Source organism: Parasteatoda tepidariorum, chromosome 9, assembly GCF_043381705.1.
Source record: "Parasteatoda tepidariorum isolate YZ-2023 chromosome 9, CAS_Ptep_4.0, whole genome shotgun sequence".
Taxonomy (NCBI): domain Eukaryota; kingdom Metazoa; phylum Arthropoda; class Arachnida; order Araneae; family Theridiidae; genus Parasteatoda; species Parasteatoda tepidariorum.
The window spans coordinates 49,794,010-49,814,526 of NC_092212.1; the positions used below are offsets into that span (position 1 = coordinate 49,794,010).

Genomic DNA, 20,517 nt, shown 5'->3' on the forward strand with positions numbered 1-20,517 from the left:
TTTACGTAATTCGGGTGCGGGGATTTAAAATCGGAAATTTTTTTATGTCCAAAAAGCTATAGATTTTTTTTTCAAAAATGGTCTTTTTAGTTTAGTTTATTTTTTGACTGAATGTACAAGTTTAAAAAGAACGCATAAATTTATAAACATACATATACACTTGTCTGCTCTTTTGAAAATAGCACTTAAAACAGAAAATATATGACTTTAACGAAACACATCATAAACTGAACTGTATAATCGCCTTTTTCTTACCACTACCCACGTAGCAAAGAAGTGAGGATACTTAGTATTCAATCGAGAATCTCTTGATTAGGAATGTAATATTAAATTGCATATAAACTGTAGCTTACAGAGAGAAACAGCAGATTTAAAATAATCGACGTGAAAATAACTGCAATAAAGTTACATTCCATGTGATACTTCAAATTTTTAATATGTAGTGTGGAAAAATTACTTAAACTGAAAAATACTAAACTAAAAATAACTTAAATTTCGTTACCACTAGAAAATATTTTTTTTTAAAAAGTGGAGCAGGTTTTCTGCTTTTACCGCAGGGGGCCCACACCATCCAATTTCAGGACTAGGATGGTCATGCTCTTAAGCTTTGAAAAGAACAGAACTGCGTAAAACTTTTAATTCTTTAAAAACATTCTGATTTATTTCACGAACACTGAAAAAATGCACCGCTTACACATTAAATGTTAGAGGGTATAAAGTGCGTAATATACAATACAGAGCGTAAGGGATGTCAAAGGTTCCAAACAAATATTTCTATTAGTTGATCTGTTACCTACCACTTCTTTTTAGAAACTAATTAGAATTTGAAAAAGTCTGTTTCTAAACTGGATCTGTTTGACCGCGTCTGGCATCAAAGCCTCATATACAAGCTCATAAATTTCAATATCCCTAATTATTTGACAAACAGAACTTTTCAGATAAAGATCAATACAGCCGTTTCTACCACTACGTGCATTAGAGCAGGAGTTCCGCAAGGCTCAATCCTGGGCCCTGTGCTCTACCTAATTTATTCAGCGGACTTTCCAAATTTTAATAATATGAGAAACATCACCTCAGCCTTCTACGCGGATGATACTGCCTTTATGAGCAGATCTATAAATCCTAAGAAGTCAGTTACTAATCTCAGTATTCTCATACCACATATCGAAGACTGGTGCACAAAATGGAAGGTAGCCATCAAAACCACCAACTAATTATTAGAAAATCAAGTAAAAAGAAAGTAATTTATCCAAATATTACTCTATTCAATGATACAATACCACTAGTTCGATAGGCCACCTACCTAGGCGTCACCATTACTAATAGTTTAAACTGGAATTCCCATACTGATAATATTATTGGCAAAGCGCAAGGAGTCTATAGAGCTCTGAAGCCGATATTAAACAATAACTCAAAACTTGCACTCAAAACAAAAAGAAACGCTATTCCTCCAATGCATTCGACCGATCATCAGCTATGTAACCACTGCATGGAGCTCAACCACTGCTACTCTAAAGAAAAAACTAGAGAGTACTCGAAATAAATTTCTCAGACACATCACTAGAGACCCAGATCCATGAGAATGAAAAATCTAAGAAAAGATTTAAAAATCAACAAAATAGATGAACACATAGCTGAACAATGTGTAATAAATGAATAGCTATTTAAAACAATGAATAAACAATCTATATAATATGGCTGAACAATGTGATAACCCGGCAACCGCCTTTCTCCTATCCGAAGGGGTACTGTCCCGTAAATTTTGTAAATAGTTGTAAATAATTTTTCTCTCGATATTCACCTATGTATTTTTGCGCATTATCACGTATTTTTCCTATTTCTCTGAGGCTCTGTGGCTACTGTGCACCTGCGAAGCTCGGGGGGAGGCGAGGCAGTCTGCCGCAAAAAACTCTTTTCTCTCTTAAATTTGCTTGTTTAATCTCGCTACTTTATTTTAATTTTCTCTCAGTAAATGCTACTGAACCCCAACTTTCAACATTCAATTGCGCTTCGGCGATTTATTACACAATCCCACTCAGATGAATTAGTTAGAGCCCCTCGCGGGACTGATGCTAAGATAACTACCACATATGAGTACGAGTATGAACTGGATCTGCAAATAAGTCAGATCACCTCTGTTAGTCACTTAAATCTCACATTAGGAATTAGTTGAATTGATATTTATCTATATTCATATTTTTGAAATTCATATATATCGTCCCAAATTAATGATAATACTACCTGTATTTGATGAGTTAAATACTGTAGCTATCCATCCGTCATTCTTTCCTGCTAATGTATGCCGAAAGTACCTGTCACCGAAAGGTTATCAGATGAAGAAGTTAGAGGCTTCAAAACTGGTGGCAGGTACTTCGAAACCCCTCCTATCAAGTCAAGTCATGAATCTGTACTCTAAATAATTAGTCTTAAAATTCATCATATTTGGAATAAAGGTCTCGAAAATTTATTTGACCGGTAGCCACCCTAAACGCAGCAACATTTAGTATTAACTTTCTTAAATCGTTTATTAATTTTTGTGAACCCTAGATTGATTCACTCTCGTGTAGTGCTAGTGAAAAAGATCAAAACACTCAAGCCCATATAAAATTTATTCATAAATTTTAAAGTGGTACATGCATTAAACAATTATCAAATAAGAATAAATATCACACTCGAAGAATGTCATCCAAGCCTCCTTTGTACCCCAAATCGAATCTTCTCTTGTGGAATCTTTAGCTCTGCGTGATGCTGAGAGTCTGGACAGAAAGAATATTATCAAAATTAACTCACTTTAAAATAATTTTGGGAAATGGGATTGGCAGGGGATAAAAAGGAGGCGTGGTCGAAATTCTTCGGGTTGATAAGTTCAAGACCAGGATTGGTTACTTGGTGTTTCATTCTGTGGATGAGAATAGGACGTCATAGGTGTATTAAAAAAAAGAGAAAAAAAAACAAGCACAGGCAAAAGAAAGAATTCAAGTTGATAGAGAAAGTTATGTTAAAATACTGTACCTGCTATCCAACAGCTCTGGGTTGGATTTAACCCTTTGCACTCGAAGGGTGTCTCTCAATCACCAGCTACCTACAATTACCTACAACTCAAAGTGTTAAAATTTTTGCATTTTAATGTTAATTTATTACTTTCCATAGTAGTTTTTAGGTATTATATGGTCATGCTTGCCAACTGCCTATCTTTTTAAAAAATATTTTATGGAGTGGTAGAAAATTAAAAAAAAACAAAGCTTTCAGAATTTTTGGTAATTTTGCCAACATTTCAAAAGTTTCACCACGAGAGAGCTGGATTCATTGGTTCAACATACACTCTGTAACAAAAAAATCGACGCACCAAGAAGGAGTTGTCCGATTGAAACAAAAATTGGTGGATAGGAAAACAATGTACAGAATAGAAAATGATTAAAATTTCAGAACAATTTAATAATTTATTGCAGAGTTACAGTAACAAGTTCAATAAGGTGTTGACCCGCCTCTAGCCTGGATTCAAGCTGCCACACGGCGTGGCATAGACCGATAAAGCTACCGGATGGACTCTTGCGGTATTTCCTGCCAAATTCGATCCAATTGTCGAACGAGGTCATCAACATTCCGTGCCAGATGCAATCGCCTTCCCATCATATCCCAGACATGCTCGATGGGAGAGAGATCTGGTGATCTGGCAGGCCAAGGAAGAGTTTGACAAGCTTGCAGCATAGCAACAAGTCGCGTATGTGGTCTGGCATTGTCCTGCTGAAAAACCAGTCCAGGGTGCTGCAAAAAGGAACGGTAGCAAAGCAGGTATTAGGATGTCGTCGACGTACCACTGTGCAGTAAGTGTACCTCTAATGACGACCAAAGGGGTCCGGCTGTCAAAGGAAATGGCCCCCCCAGACCATAATACCTTGTTGAGGGTCGGTGTGACGTGCAATAGTGAAGACAGGATCCCCCCTCTGCCCTGTGCGTCTCCAAACACGCCTTCGATAATCGTTAGGACACAGTTGAAAGCGGGATTCGTCGCTAAAGACTATACGTCCCCAGTCGGCATCATTCCAGCCTGATCGAGCGTCTTTTGTTATAGAGTGCACATTTGCAGGCCTGTGTGCTCAATTTAGGCTTATAAACCTTTGTCAAAGAGAAGGACAGATAGCATAGCACAAAGATACATCCAGAATAACAGCGGGATTCGAACCCGCTACTCCCACGCTTTGCACAGCTTTTGACGGGCAATACCACTTGGCCAGGGAGGCCCTGAGAGAGCTGGAGAACGATCGACGGACTGTTGGTGGCAAGGTACATGCCCGCGGAAGCGGGCACTAGACCTCTTAGCCGGTTAACGCCCAGCGTCATATATTTAGGACAGTCCCTTTTTTCAAAGACATTCATTGTGGTGGGAAACGTTTTTCAGCATTTTCATTTATCTGGGTGAATTAAAAGATTCTCAGATACCACAATGATTTAGCTATTTTTGATTAGATCTAGAATTATAAGGAACAAGTACTTTTTGATCTATCAAAGACTTTTTGAATGCCATAACAGTGGAAAAACCAATTAATTTCGATAATATATTAAACCACTTTTTCCATATATAAATTCGGGACAAAACCGGTTAATCTGTGATTTGCCCTAAGGTAACTAATACTGTAAGCATAGATAAAGTGGAGGAGAAATCAAGGCAGTTGCCGGCTGAATAGCGTGCTGCAATATGCTGATCAAATCATGATTAGCCGAGAGAGCTGAAACACTGTGGCATTGCTTATGAACTTTCAAATCATTTATATGTAGTGGTGTGACATAAAAAAAATAATAAAAATAATGCATTAAAACATAAACTTAGCTACCACTAGAATAATTTTTTACAAGAAGAGTAAAAGGTTAATAGCCTTGAAATGGTAGGTGTGCATTGCTTAAAACAATAAGTTTCATCTTGAAAAATTTTATTGGTTACGTACCTTTCATTAGTCATTGAGAAGACCCCAAGAGCAAAGGGTTAAAACTTTGTTTCATAACAAAATTTATTATTGAGTTGATACCAAACTCTAAAGTTTTCGAACAATATTTTTTAGTATACAAATGTTATTCTATTACGTGGTAGAGGATCTCAGAAAATTGATTACTTTTAACACGTAATTTTACTTTTTTCCATTGTCACTCATACTCATATGTGGTGGTTATTCTAGCATCATAGGAGATTTTCAGTTTCCTATTAAAAATGCATGATAAGATTTATTGGTTTTACATACATTTGCACCTTTGTCATAACAGAACGCTAGCGCGAAGAAAAATCCAGGGTAACAGTGGGATTCGAACCTGCTACCACTACGTTTTGCGCAGTGTTTAGCGGGTGATACCACACGGCCATGTATGGACCGTGACATGCCTATAAGATTTGAAACGTAAAATTTTTTTTCCACTGTTACTCACTAAGATAAGCCTCCGCACGGTCTTTTATAAGTAGTCCGCGCAGACTATTTAAAAAGTGAGCAAGTTGTGCGCATGATCCCAAAACCTTTTATACAAGTACTTGAGAGAAATGTGTCATATGTATTTGAGAATTGAATCTGTAGTGGTTGACAAGTGAATGATGCAAACCAATAATATTCATAAATAAAACAAATTTTCAGTCATATATTTGCTACCACTTTCTTATTTTAAGTAGATTTTGTATTAAATGACTCATTCGGAAAGTGGATATTCATCTCAGTGGTCTGATCGGACTACCTATAAAAAACCGTGTGGAGGCTTTCAGTTATTGAAGGCGTTGGATAAGCCATGTAGGTATGCATTTTTACTTGAATTTTTAATACATTGTGTTAGGTTTATACGCATTGTTATTTTTCTTGGCACTCAAATAATACTATTTGGTTTGTTACGATCTCGAAATTTTTTAAAGGGGTTACTAAATAGAAGAAAATTATAAATTTTTGAAATTCTTATCAGCCAAAAAAAAAAATATTCAATTTAAAAGGAATTCAAAAACCTTTGAAATGTTTTTGTAATTCTAAAGTGAAAAGTTAATTTATATATTTTAATAGCCTTAAAATGTCGGGTAACAGAGGAAGGTAGAATAACCTTGAGCTACCAAAATTTAGCGTTTAAAAATAAAATAAAAATTGCGTTAATCAATAATGATGTTGAATATGACAGCTACTAACTATAAATACGAAATTATTGTCGATAAAAAGTTTACTATTGTTCACAATGCATCAGTATTTAAAAAATCGGTCATTTTAAACCTAACAATAATTAAACAACGTTGCTATCAATAAATTTAACAAGGTCCTAATAAAATTTATTCACATTCTCAAAAATTACATCCTTTTTAGATATTGATATACTATAAAAGTTATAGCATATGGCATCAACGAAAGATATAGTTTAATTTTAGTTTATAAAATTAAAATTATTTTAACCACCACTACACAAATATAATTTAAATTATAAAATATAACTTTCGATGCAAATTGTAATTTCTACTATGAAGATTTTCGCAACGTTAATAAGATTGCTCTTTAAATAGAACAATGGTACAATGGTTTAGAAGTGTTTGAAATTATACAATAAGTTCGTTAAAGCAAACTCAGTCTTAACCCTTTCGCGCCGACTGTCACAAATATGTGACAGCAAAAAACCGTATCAATCAGGGTAAGAAGATAAAACTGGTAATCAAAGTATTTCTTTAGCGGTTTATTTGTGGGCGGAGTTATAACTTTTTTGATTTATTTAATTCACCAATACTTTGTTCAAAATAAAACTATTTAGTTACGCTTTGAATTAATATAGATTATATATATGATTAAACTAACAATAATTAACATAAAAGCAAAGTAAGTCTGTCAAATTAGCAACGACTACATTTAAGTTACCGTTTTTTATTTAATTGCAACTTGATTCTGATTTTGTACGAATGCTTTTCTGAATCACCCGTCCCCAAGGGGTTAAGCATGAAGTTTCAAATACTAAAAGAGCTATTTTCGAAGTTCTCTTCCTATAATTTGTTGACATATTAATATTTTGAATCTTTTTTAAAGTAGCATTTGAAACTTCATGGCTTACTCTAGGCTTGAACTCACTTTTTCTATACTTTAACACGTTCACGCCGGGAAGACCCACCGGTGGGTCACGCTATATTATCTCATCTTGGCAGNGTCACGGCTGGCGGAGGAAGAAGGAGAAATAAGTTCAGTCGTTATATAGAAGAAATATAACTAAATAAAGATACCATTCCGCGATGCGCCGCTCTTAAATTTGAAAATAATAAAATTTTAAGAAAATTATAGCAAATTAACGCTATATATGTGTGGGTTAAGATAACTTATCATATTTCTATTGTGAAATGCGTAATTTACCTCGAAATACAGACATCGCGCCGGGAACTATTTTCTTCGTTTGCCCTCAGCATATTTCTCCATTGTCAAGAAACATTGCAGTTTAGTATAGTGATAGTAGCAAATGATAATTTTAGGCCAAAATCTTCTCCCGTATGGCATCCTCTTAAGATGTGGAAATATTTGTTTTTTTTTTTTAACTTTTTTTAAATAATAATGATTGACATAAAAATCAATTTAAAAATCATGGAAAAAAAATTTTGACTTAAAAATCGAGCTCCAATTTTAATTCTTACCAATATTAAACTGTTAAAGCCCGGTCACAAAAAAATGCGTTTTATGTATGAAAAACACTAAAATTAAAAAATAATCGTGCATATTGTTTACATATTTATGTATACTAAGTGGAATTGTTTGTGTCGCTTAATGCTAAAAATTTCACGAAGTTTGTAATATTTTTAAAATTACTATTCTAGACCGCATACAATTTTCAGAGAACAAAAGGTTTAACTGCATCAGTTACATATTCTTCCGGTTTCCCCAAAAGATATTATTTTTATATTTAATGTGGTGGCAAAATTTATAGAATCACATTTTATTCTTCATTAAATAAATATGGTTTAAAAAATAATTTTGACAACCATTACAATTGAAAAATTTAAACATGAATATATGTTAAGCTCCCTGATAGTGTTTTTAATTGTTAGTTGAATTTTTACAAAACGCCAACATACAATCAAAATTTCATTTGCTTTACCCTACCATTAGGAAAAAACTTATTTGAAAAGCGTAAAAGTTGGCAGGTATGTACATTGTATATTAAATTAGACAAGAAAATCGTTGTTGCGATAAACCTTCTAATGGTATAATGCTGATAAATAGGTGATTTTCTTTTTAACCACTGTTTATAAGAATAAGAGACAGTTCGGAGTGTGAAAAAAAAGAAACTTTTTTCAAGAGTTTTTTTGTAGATCTTTAAGGATACATTTTATTCCCGCTGCTAAAAATAGAAACTCACAGGTTCAAATTACTGTTTTCTGCTTGCAAATGGTTCATTGCTATCAACAGTGAAGAAGAAGAATTGTACCGAGAATTGTCTTGGCGTCTATTATTTTTCTAACACTTAACGGTGAACATTTTTTCGCTTTAGTTTTTATGCCAAATATTCCTGTTTTAAGAAAGACTGATAAATAACGCTTCTGTCTTAAATAGAGACCTATATTTTATACTTCAGTAGTATTAACTACATTTCATAATTTGAGTTATGCACATATAATTTAATCAAATTAAATAATGAGAACAGGTCTTTATTATCACGCGACCCAACGGGGCCTAGGATCATGCCACAGTGTTTGAAGAGGCACTAAGAGTCTTATAATTTATCTTAACAGTATTATCAATATTTGATGTGCTGATTTCTACGTTTTGTATGACATCATTAGTTTAATTTATTTTTAAATAAATTATGGAACAAAAACTATTCATCTCTTATGCTTATACTATATTTATATGAGTAATATAATCAGAAATAAACCGTTCTTGCCCATTTTCAAAAAACACGATTAGTATTCTGTACAAGATTCATAATTTAGAATTTCTTTATTTCTAAAAGACGTGAGATTTTAAAAAATTTATAGAGATTTTTGTAACATTTTTGATTTTTTTTAAATGAAAGAAATTAAAATCGGTACATTTGTAAGGGAAGTACTGAAACAAGATTTAAGCACTAGGCCCACGTTCAGCATAACAAGGGACCTGAGAACAACTACAATTTACTGCTGAAAACAAATGAAAGCCTTAGTGGTAGTTACGATATTTAATTATGAAAGAGATAATAAATAAATAAAAGAAAATTGAGTTCCTACCACTTTTTACATTTTTCATCGCCTATGGCATCCTAGTTTTTGCTTAGTTTAGTTCATTAATTATTCCATAAACGAAGGTATATATTTCGTGGTATATATATATATATAGTGTCAATTATATATTAAAATTGCATGCAAAATTCTAGCCCAGGAAAAGCTGTAGGTTAACGTTTAAACCAGTTTCACAGAAATTAATTAGGATAGAAAGGTTGCATGCTATCTCATATGGGGAAAAACAACATAAATGCATAGCAATATTTAAAAGCGGGTCTAAAACAAAAGCAATTAAAACTATTGAAAGAAAAAATAACTAAGAAATAACAAAAATAACTAAGACATGCTATATTCAAGCGAGTTATATTCTACAACGTGAATATCAATTACTAAATGAAGAGCTTAGTGGAAGATCAGGTAAATGACGGTTTCATGTGTATTTTTAAATCAAGGAAAATAACATAAAGTGGTTGCATCAATACGGGTATGTTAAATATAAAAATAAAAATAAAATTCATTTTAATTTTGTCATAGCAAATCCACATTTGTTTTGAGTATTCTTCTGTGTTTTTTATTTCAAATAACGTAGGGATACATAAAATAAGGCATATAGGTTATTAATCTTCCAATAAATCTATGATAAAATAGTTCGGTTACTTCTTTTTTTTCCCTCTTTCCCTGATTATAACTTCTCTGAAAACATCAGTTAACTGGTTAATCCAGTAAGCTCATCGCCATTTTGTGTTTCAAAGATTTAAATAATATTCTGGGTACGAAAACTTTTCTTAATATTATGTAATTTCAAATCAGTTCTGTTTGCTGTTGTAAGATATTGCTAATTATATATAGTTTTTCGAATACTTTTACTATGGATTTATTTATTTATATTTCCCTCTTTTTTTTCTTTTTGTTAAGTATAATATGTTTTGTAATTTTCAGGATGTGAGATTTAAAATGTGTAAAAAGAATTTCACAGTAACTTAAGCCAGAAATAAATAATTGTAATAATAGGCACCTAAGCTCTTATAGTGCAAATAGCGCTTTTTTTTATTGAGAAGTCATTATCAAGAGTAATTCGGTTACTAATTACTGATATTTTAAATAGCCTGGCAACGTAAGAGTACTTTTAACTCAACAAGACAAACGAACTAATTACTCAGATCTGTGTCTTAGCTGCATTTTCAAACTTTATAAATTAAAATTTAAGTGAACTAACTCACTTTTTCTTCGCTGATTTCTGAGGAAATGGATTCTGATTTGGCAATAGACTTCTTCTCCGAGCTTATCTCGCTCTTGGAGACGCTTACTTCTTCTTTTGTGGAAGACATGGAGATGCTGGACTCCTGAACATCAAGAGAAGATGACATCTCCAGTTTTTTAGAAGAGAAACTATCTTCACTTTGCATAAGAGAAGAACTCTTCTCCATTGACGACATTTTTAAACCTGAAATTAAGATTTCAATGCAATATTCATTTGACTATTTACATAATTGGAACTACATAAATTTAGGAAAACAAAGATTCCCTTTTAGACCTAACCTACACGATCGGGCGGGTTGTTTATAAAGCCAATTTGTACATAATAATAAGATATTCATTTTAAAGTAAATTTAAACTGAGGAAAAATGCTCTGCACTCATAGCTACCATGTTATTGTTGCTGTTTCAAATGGCACTTGAACAAGTCAAGCTCCCCAAGCATTACCGAATTAAGTCAGGAAGGTGAGATTTTCGCTTACCAAGAGAGCACCGCATGGGTGAAAGTACATTTTATGTCAGAACCCCATGGATGAATGGCAGCAATTCTCGTTCGTGAGATCACTTCCTCAAGATCCACATAGATCGGAAGGGATAGGAAATTTTCTCCCGATTCTTGTGCCCATGGTACTGCTCAGTGATAGACCACAGGACTTTCAATTGTGCAGATTTCACGAGCACGTCTATTGCATGTATGGCACGTCTATCGCATAGGTGGAGTCGAGGATCGATCTCCAGCCCCTCCGGACCGGAGTGCGATTCTCTAACCACTGGGTTACCACAGCCCATAGCTACCATTTCAAGCATAAAATAGCAAGGATTATTTTTAAATTATTAGATTCATAACAGAATTACTTTCCTAGAACTTATGTTTTGAGCAAATAAATATGCACGAAGAATAAGTGCTTTCAAATTGTATCGAGTCTTACAGAGTTACCGTCAAAAAAAAAAAAGACTTAAGTTGATAGAAAATTAAAATTGATGTCTTGTTTTTGTAACTAAACGCTCCTTAAATGATGTAAAATGTTAAGATTTGCCTTAGCGTGAAATTTTACTTATTCTTGTGTAAAGATGTTTTACTAATGAAAGGGTAAAAAAATATTCTTTTCTCATATTTTCTAGAATGCATAATTAAAAACAATAGAATGTATAAAAAAAAATCTTGATTTTATTTTTTATTAAACCATTCATTGATTGGCAAACAAGTATTTAGTCAATATTTTTTTTTTACGAAATAAGAAACAAAACTAAGGAATTGAGCTGAAAAAAGAAAATTATTCCCAGTTCACACGAGATTGTGTGTTGAATATTTCACTTAAATTGTTCCATTAATTTCCTAAGTATCATGTTAGTCCGTTTTTTAAAATGTCGGTTCGAGATATTCCTTTTAAAATTATAACAGAGTATTATTTTATAAATATATCAATGACAATCAACATAATAGTTCTGTGTTAGTATTGCAATTTTAAAGAAATTTTTAATTTTGAACAAATATTCTTAAAAATTTGGAGTGAATTTTTTAAAAAAATATATTAAATAATACTATATGTACTTAGTAATTAAAATGTCTTTTTTAATAGCTATAAAGATTGGTCACTCAATTATTTCATTCTTAAAATTTATCTTAAAGACTTATCTTTTCGTGTACCATGTACATTTATTTATTTGAATGATACTGGTACATCAAAATTTTATTTTTGTTCTGTTTTCTCTTGAATGAGATTTTTGTACGGAGCACAGTTATTTCCGCATCTCTGATTTCTAACCTGTAATTGGTTTAACACTGAAAGCAACAGTTTTTGTGTAATTTAATGATACACTAACAAGGATTTTTGGAAATCACTCGCGTGAATACTAAGTGTCCCGACTTCTCTGTTACGTAAGAAGTGGTAGAAAGAAGGAGAATATGAACTTTTGTTTATAATGGGGTACATAAAGTCATATTTTCTTCTTTTTTTGTTGTCTGTTATTGTTATTTTCAAAGTAACAGTAGTAATGTATATATATATAAAACTATACGTTTTTTTTTTAAATTGTACTTTCAGACAAGAAACAAATGAGCCAAACTAAAAATTCTAAAAATAACATTTTGAAAGAAATTTGTACCTTTCCGAGCAAAACTATTTTCAAATTTGAAATCTCCGCACTCGAATTAGGTAAGGTAAAGGCAGCAAAAATTTGCTCCTTAAACGCGTTTATTTAAACAATGCTAAATGTTGATAATATGTATTTTAAAATAGTTCAGATTATTTTTAATAGCCATTACCATAGCTTTCAACTTCAAACAGTAGATTTTAATGATGGTGAGCTGAAGCAAAACTATGTAATGTAATCTAAGTCTACTATTATCATAGTAAATTATGATTTGTATAAATCATTGATGAACATAAATAGCACTATTTCCAAAAGCTTTGTTTACTCTTTCACCAAATTTCTTAAGGACTTTGACCCAATTCTTCATGAAGTTCTGATTAGATCTATGTTTCCCATGGTTTCATTAAAAAAATATTTGATTTAATTACTATCAACTCAATAAAAAAAGTACCTGATGAAGTGTCTCGTACGTCGTCCATAATAGCTAAATCAAAATCAATCTTGCAGTAAAAATAATCAATGAAGTTACCAAATCAGTGAAGATATTTCTAAGTTATGTAATGTAATCTAAGTCTATTATTATAGTATATTGTGAATTGTATAAACCATTGATGAATACAAATCTCATCATTTCCAAATGCTTTTATTGTTCTTACACCGAATTTATTAAAGGCTTTGACCTAAGGTTTCTCAGAGCTCTGATTTGATTTATATTTCCCATAGTTTCATAAAAAAAAGATTTCTTTAATTTAATAACTTTCAGCACATTAATAAAAGTACCTGATGAAGTGTCTCGTGCGTTGTCCATAATAGCTAAATCAAAATCAATCTTGCAGTGAAGATAATCAATGAAGTTACCAAATCAGTGAAGATATTTCTAAGTTATGTAATGTAATCTAAATCTATTATTATTATAGTATATTGTGATTTGTATAAGCCATTGATGAACACAAATCTCATAATTTCCAAATGCTGTTATTGTTCTTATACCGAATTTATTAAAGGCTTTGACCTAAGGTTGCCTAGAGCTCTGATTTGATTCCTGTTTCCCATGATTTCATTAAAAAAATGTATTTAATAACTTTCAACACATTAATAAAAGTACCTGATAAACTGTCTCGTGCGTCGTCCATGATAGCTAAATCAGAATCAATCTTGCTAACCAGCGAAGATATTCCGGAGTCGGTTCCACCGATCGAAGATGAGGTGATGCTGCTGCTTTTAATCGAAGATTCCATTTTGCTGCTAACAGAGCTGGAAGAGATGCTCGTCTTGCTATAGGATTCTTCGACGGACATCTCTGAAAATATAACAGATATAACTATGTTGATGTAGGATAACCTGTTAACATTTCCGAGCATACTGAACCATAATATCATGCAATTTTCCTGTAATTTCAATGTGGTGCAAAATTGAACCAGAATATTGTGTTTCTTAAACTTGATTACTCCTGTCGTACATGAAATGAAACACGGTTTAATTTAACAGCTTATTTAGGTTGTACTAAACTTGAACGATGTTATTGTTCAATTTTGCAACGTTGCAATTGTACAACGATATTGTGGTTCAATGCTGAACCGATCTTTCTCAAAATGTAATCTGCGCAAAGTATTCAGAAAGCATCTGTAGTATCTGATAGACACTCTATTACCTTATTAAAATATACACATGTATAATACATTCTGTATACAATAACCATACCATTTAATTACCATTTGTATTTAAAACTTCAGCTTATAACAAAACTATTACTCTTGGATCAAATGTTTAATTATTTTTATTTTATTCATTATTTTTTATCATAGCTATCGAAATTAGTATATATTTTCTAAAACTAGCATGTGTTTTTCATAAATTGTGCTTACTGCGATTTTTTTGCGAGAGGGACTATTAATATCACACTAACAATGTATTCAGGAAAATGTTCATGCAAGAAATACTGGAAAATGGTCTTTAAGCTAATAAATTTCATAATCTACTCGTATATTTTTTAATCTATTATTTATATTAACCAGATTAACAAGGACAAATCCTGGCTAGAATGTGTAATTCAGACCTGCCAACTCTTCCGGATTTTCCGGAAGATTTTATTTTTATATTTAAAGTGGTAGTAAACATATACTATTTTTCCTTTTATAAACTTAATTTTTAAATGATTTTGATCACCACTATTCTTACAAAAATTAAGCACATATATTAATATGCGTTACTATCATGGTTGTTAAATTAAGTTTTCTCAAATACAACGTGTTTGTTTGCTTAAAATTGAAGTTTTAATTCCATTTTAGCACCACTGGGAAAAATGATAATGGAAAGGATAAAAAGTTGGCAGGTATGGAATTCATTAGTAGATTAACCCTTGTTTGGTATTTCTTCGTTACTAAGGTTCAGGATTTACAGCTAAACTCTACCCGGATGTTTTTTTCTATCATTTTAATATTGAAGTTCATTGTTCTGTATTTCATAAAATGGCATTCTTCTATTTTAAAACTAAAGTGATAGCCAACGCTAGAGAATTTTATATGAGTCTAAACATATGTCTTACCGGCTTTCCAAAACTGTGATGTTTACGACAAAACTGAAAGTTGCATTTTCACAGCAGTAGTCTTAAATGGATTAAGCGATTGAAACATATTTATTTGTCGCATAATTTAATTGCATTAGAATAGGTGTCAATTTTCAACTTGGTTAGTAATAAAGGATAAAAATAGGCGTACTGAAAGGTAGTCTTGTTTCATTAAATTCTTTAATTGCAAAGGCATTAGGGTCTCAATGAATTTTTATTCTTCCACGTAAAAAGTTTAGTGTTTATTACACTTGCAAATTAAGCAATTTTTAAGTAATAAAGGTAACTAACCAATGTTAAGTAATTAAGCAATCTTGAATTAATAAAAGGTGAACTAGGTGTACTGAAAGGTAGTCTTGTTTCATTAAAAACAACTTAAATAAGTTAATTTGTTTTAATTTTATTTTTTCATGAGAAGAATATTATCTATCTATGATTTGTAAAAAGGCTGCCAATTTTCTTAATGTAACGAAATTCCAATAAAAAGTTTACATTAAATATTTGTTATAATTGTATTTTAAAATTTAAAAAAAATATCATTTGGTATTCCCATTTATTCAAAATTGACAAACCTAAAAATATATTTTAAAAAAATAATACTTATCTAAATAGTTCTGAACTTTTTTTTATTTAATTCAAGATTTAGTTATCTTCTTTTATGTTTTTGATTCTCCCAATTTCAGATTTTGACATCACTTGGATTAAAAAAAAATTTTAAATAATACATTTCTCGAGCATGTCATGTTTTTGTGTCAAGTGTGCAATTTACGTACTTCAGAATTTCTTTCAAAACTGTGCCAGGAGTTTAAGTGCCATTTATTTTAAGAAATAATTACATTTAAATAATTATTCAACTACGTCATTTCTAAACACGTTGTAGTCTTGTTCTGAAAATTCCAGACAGTTGAAATCCCATTACACCTAAGCGCCAGGTAGTCAGAATGATCGGGAGAAACCGTTTTGAGATCGCTATGCTAAATAAAGCTTGACTCGCGATGCCATTCGACAAAAAAAAAATTACCTAAAAAATTACTGGCAAGTCTCTGTGTTAGCAAAGAAAGAAGAGACTCGCAGAGAACGCGACGCCTGATACGGTTCACGCTATATTTAGACTATTAGCTGTCCCTTGAACGAAGTATGCATGTGTGTTTACCAAGTGAATCATTATCAATTTCTATTTTTCATACATCAAATTTCCTACGACTTAAAGTACAAAGCATTGCGAGCAATCAGCATCAAAACTTTCGTTAATTAAAACATTTGAAATAAGGGATTTGAAAAGATTTATAATTACATCAATAAATCCTTAATTTGTAATGATCTGTAATTCTTTCAAATTTCAACCTTTCACTGAACAATCAAATAAGTTTACAGACTTATGTATATTTATTTGAAACAAGAGATTTGAAAAGATTTATAATTAGATCAATAAATCCTTAATTTGCAATGATCTGTAATTCTTTCAAATTTCAACCTTTCACTGAACGTTCATTAATCAAATAAGTTTACAGACTTATGTATATTTATCATGAGATTTATTGAGATAGTAATCTATAAAGAAAAAAATAGTAGTTGATATAATTAATCTATATAAGAATCGATAATGAAGAAAATAATGACAATCTATCAGAATTTTATGGATTGTAGATTTTACTCAAGTTTGAAAAAACTATCGATTCTTCCAGAAATTTTAATTTAATTTTTAAAGTGACCGTGAAACTTATGCTTTTTTTATTGTATTCTGGAATTTAAAAATTTAATTTTGAATAATTTTAACCATTGATACATGTGAATAAGTTAAGCGTTATATACAATTACATGATATAGTACGATGCAGGGTTGCCAACTTTATACATTTTGGGGGGAATTTCTTCGAATGATTACCAAATTTATGTATGATACCTTGTTTTGTAAATTTTATTTAAAGTCTTTTTTTTCTGCACCACTACATGTAAATGATTCAAAAGTTCATAGGAAAATCCCCTTTATTCCTAATTCCCGCGGGGAGAAGCTTATAAAATGGCAAAATTACCTAAAATTCTGAAAGCTATAGTTTTTAATTGTCCACCACTCTATAAATATTTTGCAGTTAGCTTGTAGTTCTGATGTAACGGAGAAAAGAGAACACTGGTAGTAAAACAATTTCAATAATAGATAATTTTCGGGAGGAGTAAATCTATTCTTAACAATAAACAATTCATTACTATTAATTTATTCTTGGGGAAGAAGCAATTCAATATCTAAATTGCGTCCGTTAAAAAAAATTGGGTAGTTATGGATACTTTATTATTCACAAAAAAAAGCGAAAAATGAAACTTATTTGGTACCAGTTTTTACTCTTTACCGTCTTGATATATATTAACTTTCAGCGTTGTTCCGAATATGGTAAACTCAAGTCTTCTACTCACGGGGAGCTCCCCATCCCAAAGATGATTTTCACTTCAAAACTAAACATTTGCTTCTTTAAGGACTTGATTTGTTGTTACAACTTCAGAGATATTTAGGACCTCCTAGAACAAGGATGGCGAACCAGTGGCCCGCGTGCCACTTATGGCACGTGACACAATATTTTGGGCGCGCCACCGATTACAAAGTTTACTTATATTAACAATTCAATTAAAATTCACAAAAAAAGAACAATTAATGCCAAAAAAGCAATTAATAACCACAAAAAAAAACAAGCGAGCAATAAATAACTAGCAAAGAAATTAACAGTTCTGCTTAAACTAACATCTTATAACCCTAATATAAGTTATTTGTCATTTAATCTGAAACAACAGAAGTCACACTGAGGTTACTTAAAGTTGAATTACGCGTATAACTGGGACATTGTAAAAGTTGAGAATTGCATTTTTTCGTTGTAAATAGAGTTTTGTGTTGATAAAATTTAGTATTATTATTTACCCAATAATTACGAAGTCAAAACTATTTGTCGGCACGTCTATGACCTCATTGAAATATATTTTAGAAAAAATGGCAGGTTGGTGCATGAAGGTTCACCACCCCTGTCCTAGAATACGACAAAACAGAATCGGTTAGTGGCGCTTAGCGCCAAACGCCGAGATAACCCCGATATCCAGCATCCAGTTCCGAATATGGTGTTTACAAGTACTGCCTAAACTTTAAAAAATTTAAACTGCCTTTTCAATTTTGATATCACTATCACTTAAAAAAATTTAGCAAGTATGAGTTTTAAGAGCAGAGAAGGGCAAATCTTCACTAATTAAAAAGTGTTTTGAAAAGACTTAAAATTCGATCTATCAATTCTTTATTTATCGTGATTTGTCAGTTTTACAAATTTAAATCTTTCACTAAACGCTCATATATCAAGTTTAATAGACTTATATATATTTATCATGATTTATTTTAACATAGTACATCTGAAGTAATCGATAATGAAAGAAAATAATGATAATATTTATCAGTATTATTTGTAGATTTTAATCAGGTTTAAAAGGCTGCCGATTCTATCAAAGATTCCGAATTATTTATATTTAATTTTTTTAACTTATTTCAAATCGTATATTTCCTTTTTTTTCATTCTGGGATTTATAGATTTAATTTAACCGGTTAACGCCCAGCGTCATATATATAGGACAGTTCCTTTTTTCAAAGACATTCATTGTGTTGAGAAACTTTTTTCAGCATTTTCATTTATCTGGGTGAATTAAAAGATTCTCAGATACCACAATGATTTAGTTATTTTTTATTAGATCTAGAATTATAAGGAGCAAGTACTTTTTGATCTATCAATGACTTTTTGAATGTCCTAACAGTAGAAAAACAATTAATTTCGATAATATATTATACCACTTTTTCCATAAAACCACTTTTTGTATCATTTCAATAAATAAATTCGGGACAAAACGGGTTAAAATAATTTTAACCACAGAGATACATGACATTGCTAATCGGAAAACAAAATTACATGATATTGTACGATGCAAGACTGCCAACTTTCAACTCTTTATAGGAAAATTTCTTCTAGTGGTAGCCAAGTTTATATTTTAATGTATGGTTCTTTGTTTATAAATTTGATTTAAAGTTATTTTTCGCACTACTACTGTTTAACAAGTTTGAAAAGATGCAATTTTTTTTATTTGAAAGACAGCCACCTCTTCAGTCTATAGTTATGAATGCAATACTTTTTATTGTTTATTCTGTTTTATATTTCCATTTAATAAATGCGAGGATAATGTTTCATTTTGAATTATTATGATTAATATGGAGCTTACTCAGATTATGATATAATTGTTATTGCTGCAAAAAATGTCTGATGCAAAAGTAAGAAGGTAATCAAGAACAGGAAACAAAACCAAAAAGGGGGGTAGTTTCTCTGGTTCAGGAATCTGTAGTTAGCTTTACAAGACAAGCTTATTTAATGCATATTTTAGAGAAATGAAGGCTTTAATATAACTCCTTACATGAATCATTAATTAATTGAAATTTATAGAATAAAATAAAATGCTCTTCTCGACATTTGACATAGTTTAGAGAAAACGAGAATCGATCATATGCAGCCAAATTTGAAAAAAGCATCTAGGGATTGAGCTCTTTCCTTGGACTACAACTAAAAAGACAAAGTAGTTGAGACAAATATTGAAACAACTTCATTGAGTTAAAAAAAAATACTTGAACAAAATTAATCCACTTATAATTAAACAGTGAGGGAAAAAATCCGGAAACTTCCCTTGGTCAGACTGATTCCAGTAGAACACTATCCTTTGAAACATTAAAGTGGTTTTATTAACATGGTGGGGAAAAAATTTCATCGAGTCATTTATGGCACCCACTAAAAAATTGCTCATTTTTCGCTAAAGAATTCGAACTGTTGGTTATATAATCACAAATCTAGATTCATTTTATAGAAATTGTTTTTAATTTATTATTTTGTAATTAAAACTTCATTGTAATATGAATAGATCCAAAGATGCAAGGGCTTTTTGATAATTCTTCCAGCAAAAATTAATTTTTTGACTATTGGTTAAAAGTCTGTGTAACTTTCGTTTCTTATGACCACCCTAGAGATATGACCACCATTTAATACTTTAAATATTTTATGTCAGCACCATAATCAGTTAAGAGCCCCACCGAGTCGATCACCATCAAAATCGGAAACGACAATTTTGGGTCGCATTACAGGGTTTTCATTTAGTTTAGCAAATATATAAAAATAACGTATCGTGATGGTTACAATTGTAATAATAATATATGGTTTGTCTCCATTTTGTTACCATAATTGCCTTTTCTGTACCAAAAATGAGCCTCAGTAGGAAAACTTAACACTAGGTTTACGGACTTTTCTTATATACCTATCTCTACGGACACACGTCAATTTGACGTATAAAAGAATTGTGATTCTTATATTTAATAAATTCAATTTAGTAGATTTTTATCCACCACTATTTTTATTAAAATTTATT

General features: G+C 31.3%; 1 protein-coding gene across 1 annotated transcript in view; it reads right to left on the reverse strand.

Moving 5' to 3' along the window:
- Nucleotides 1-20,517, reverse strand: part of LOC107440440 (obscurin) — a 285,805-nt gene that overhangs the window by 234,993 nt on the left and 30,295 nt on the right. The window contains exons 3-4 of the mRNA XM_071185809.1: nt 13,634-13,828; nt 10,399-10,622 (exon numbers count right to left, since the gene is read on the reverse strand). Coding sequence (XP_071041910.1) covers nt 10,399-10,622; nt 13,634-13,828 — 419 coding nt within the window. The remainder of the gene's footprint in view (nt 1-10,398; nt 10,623-13,633; nt 13,829-20,517) is intronic.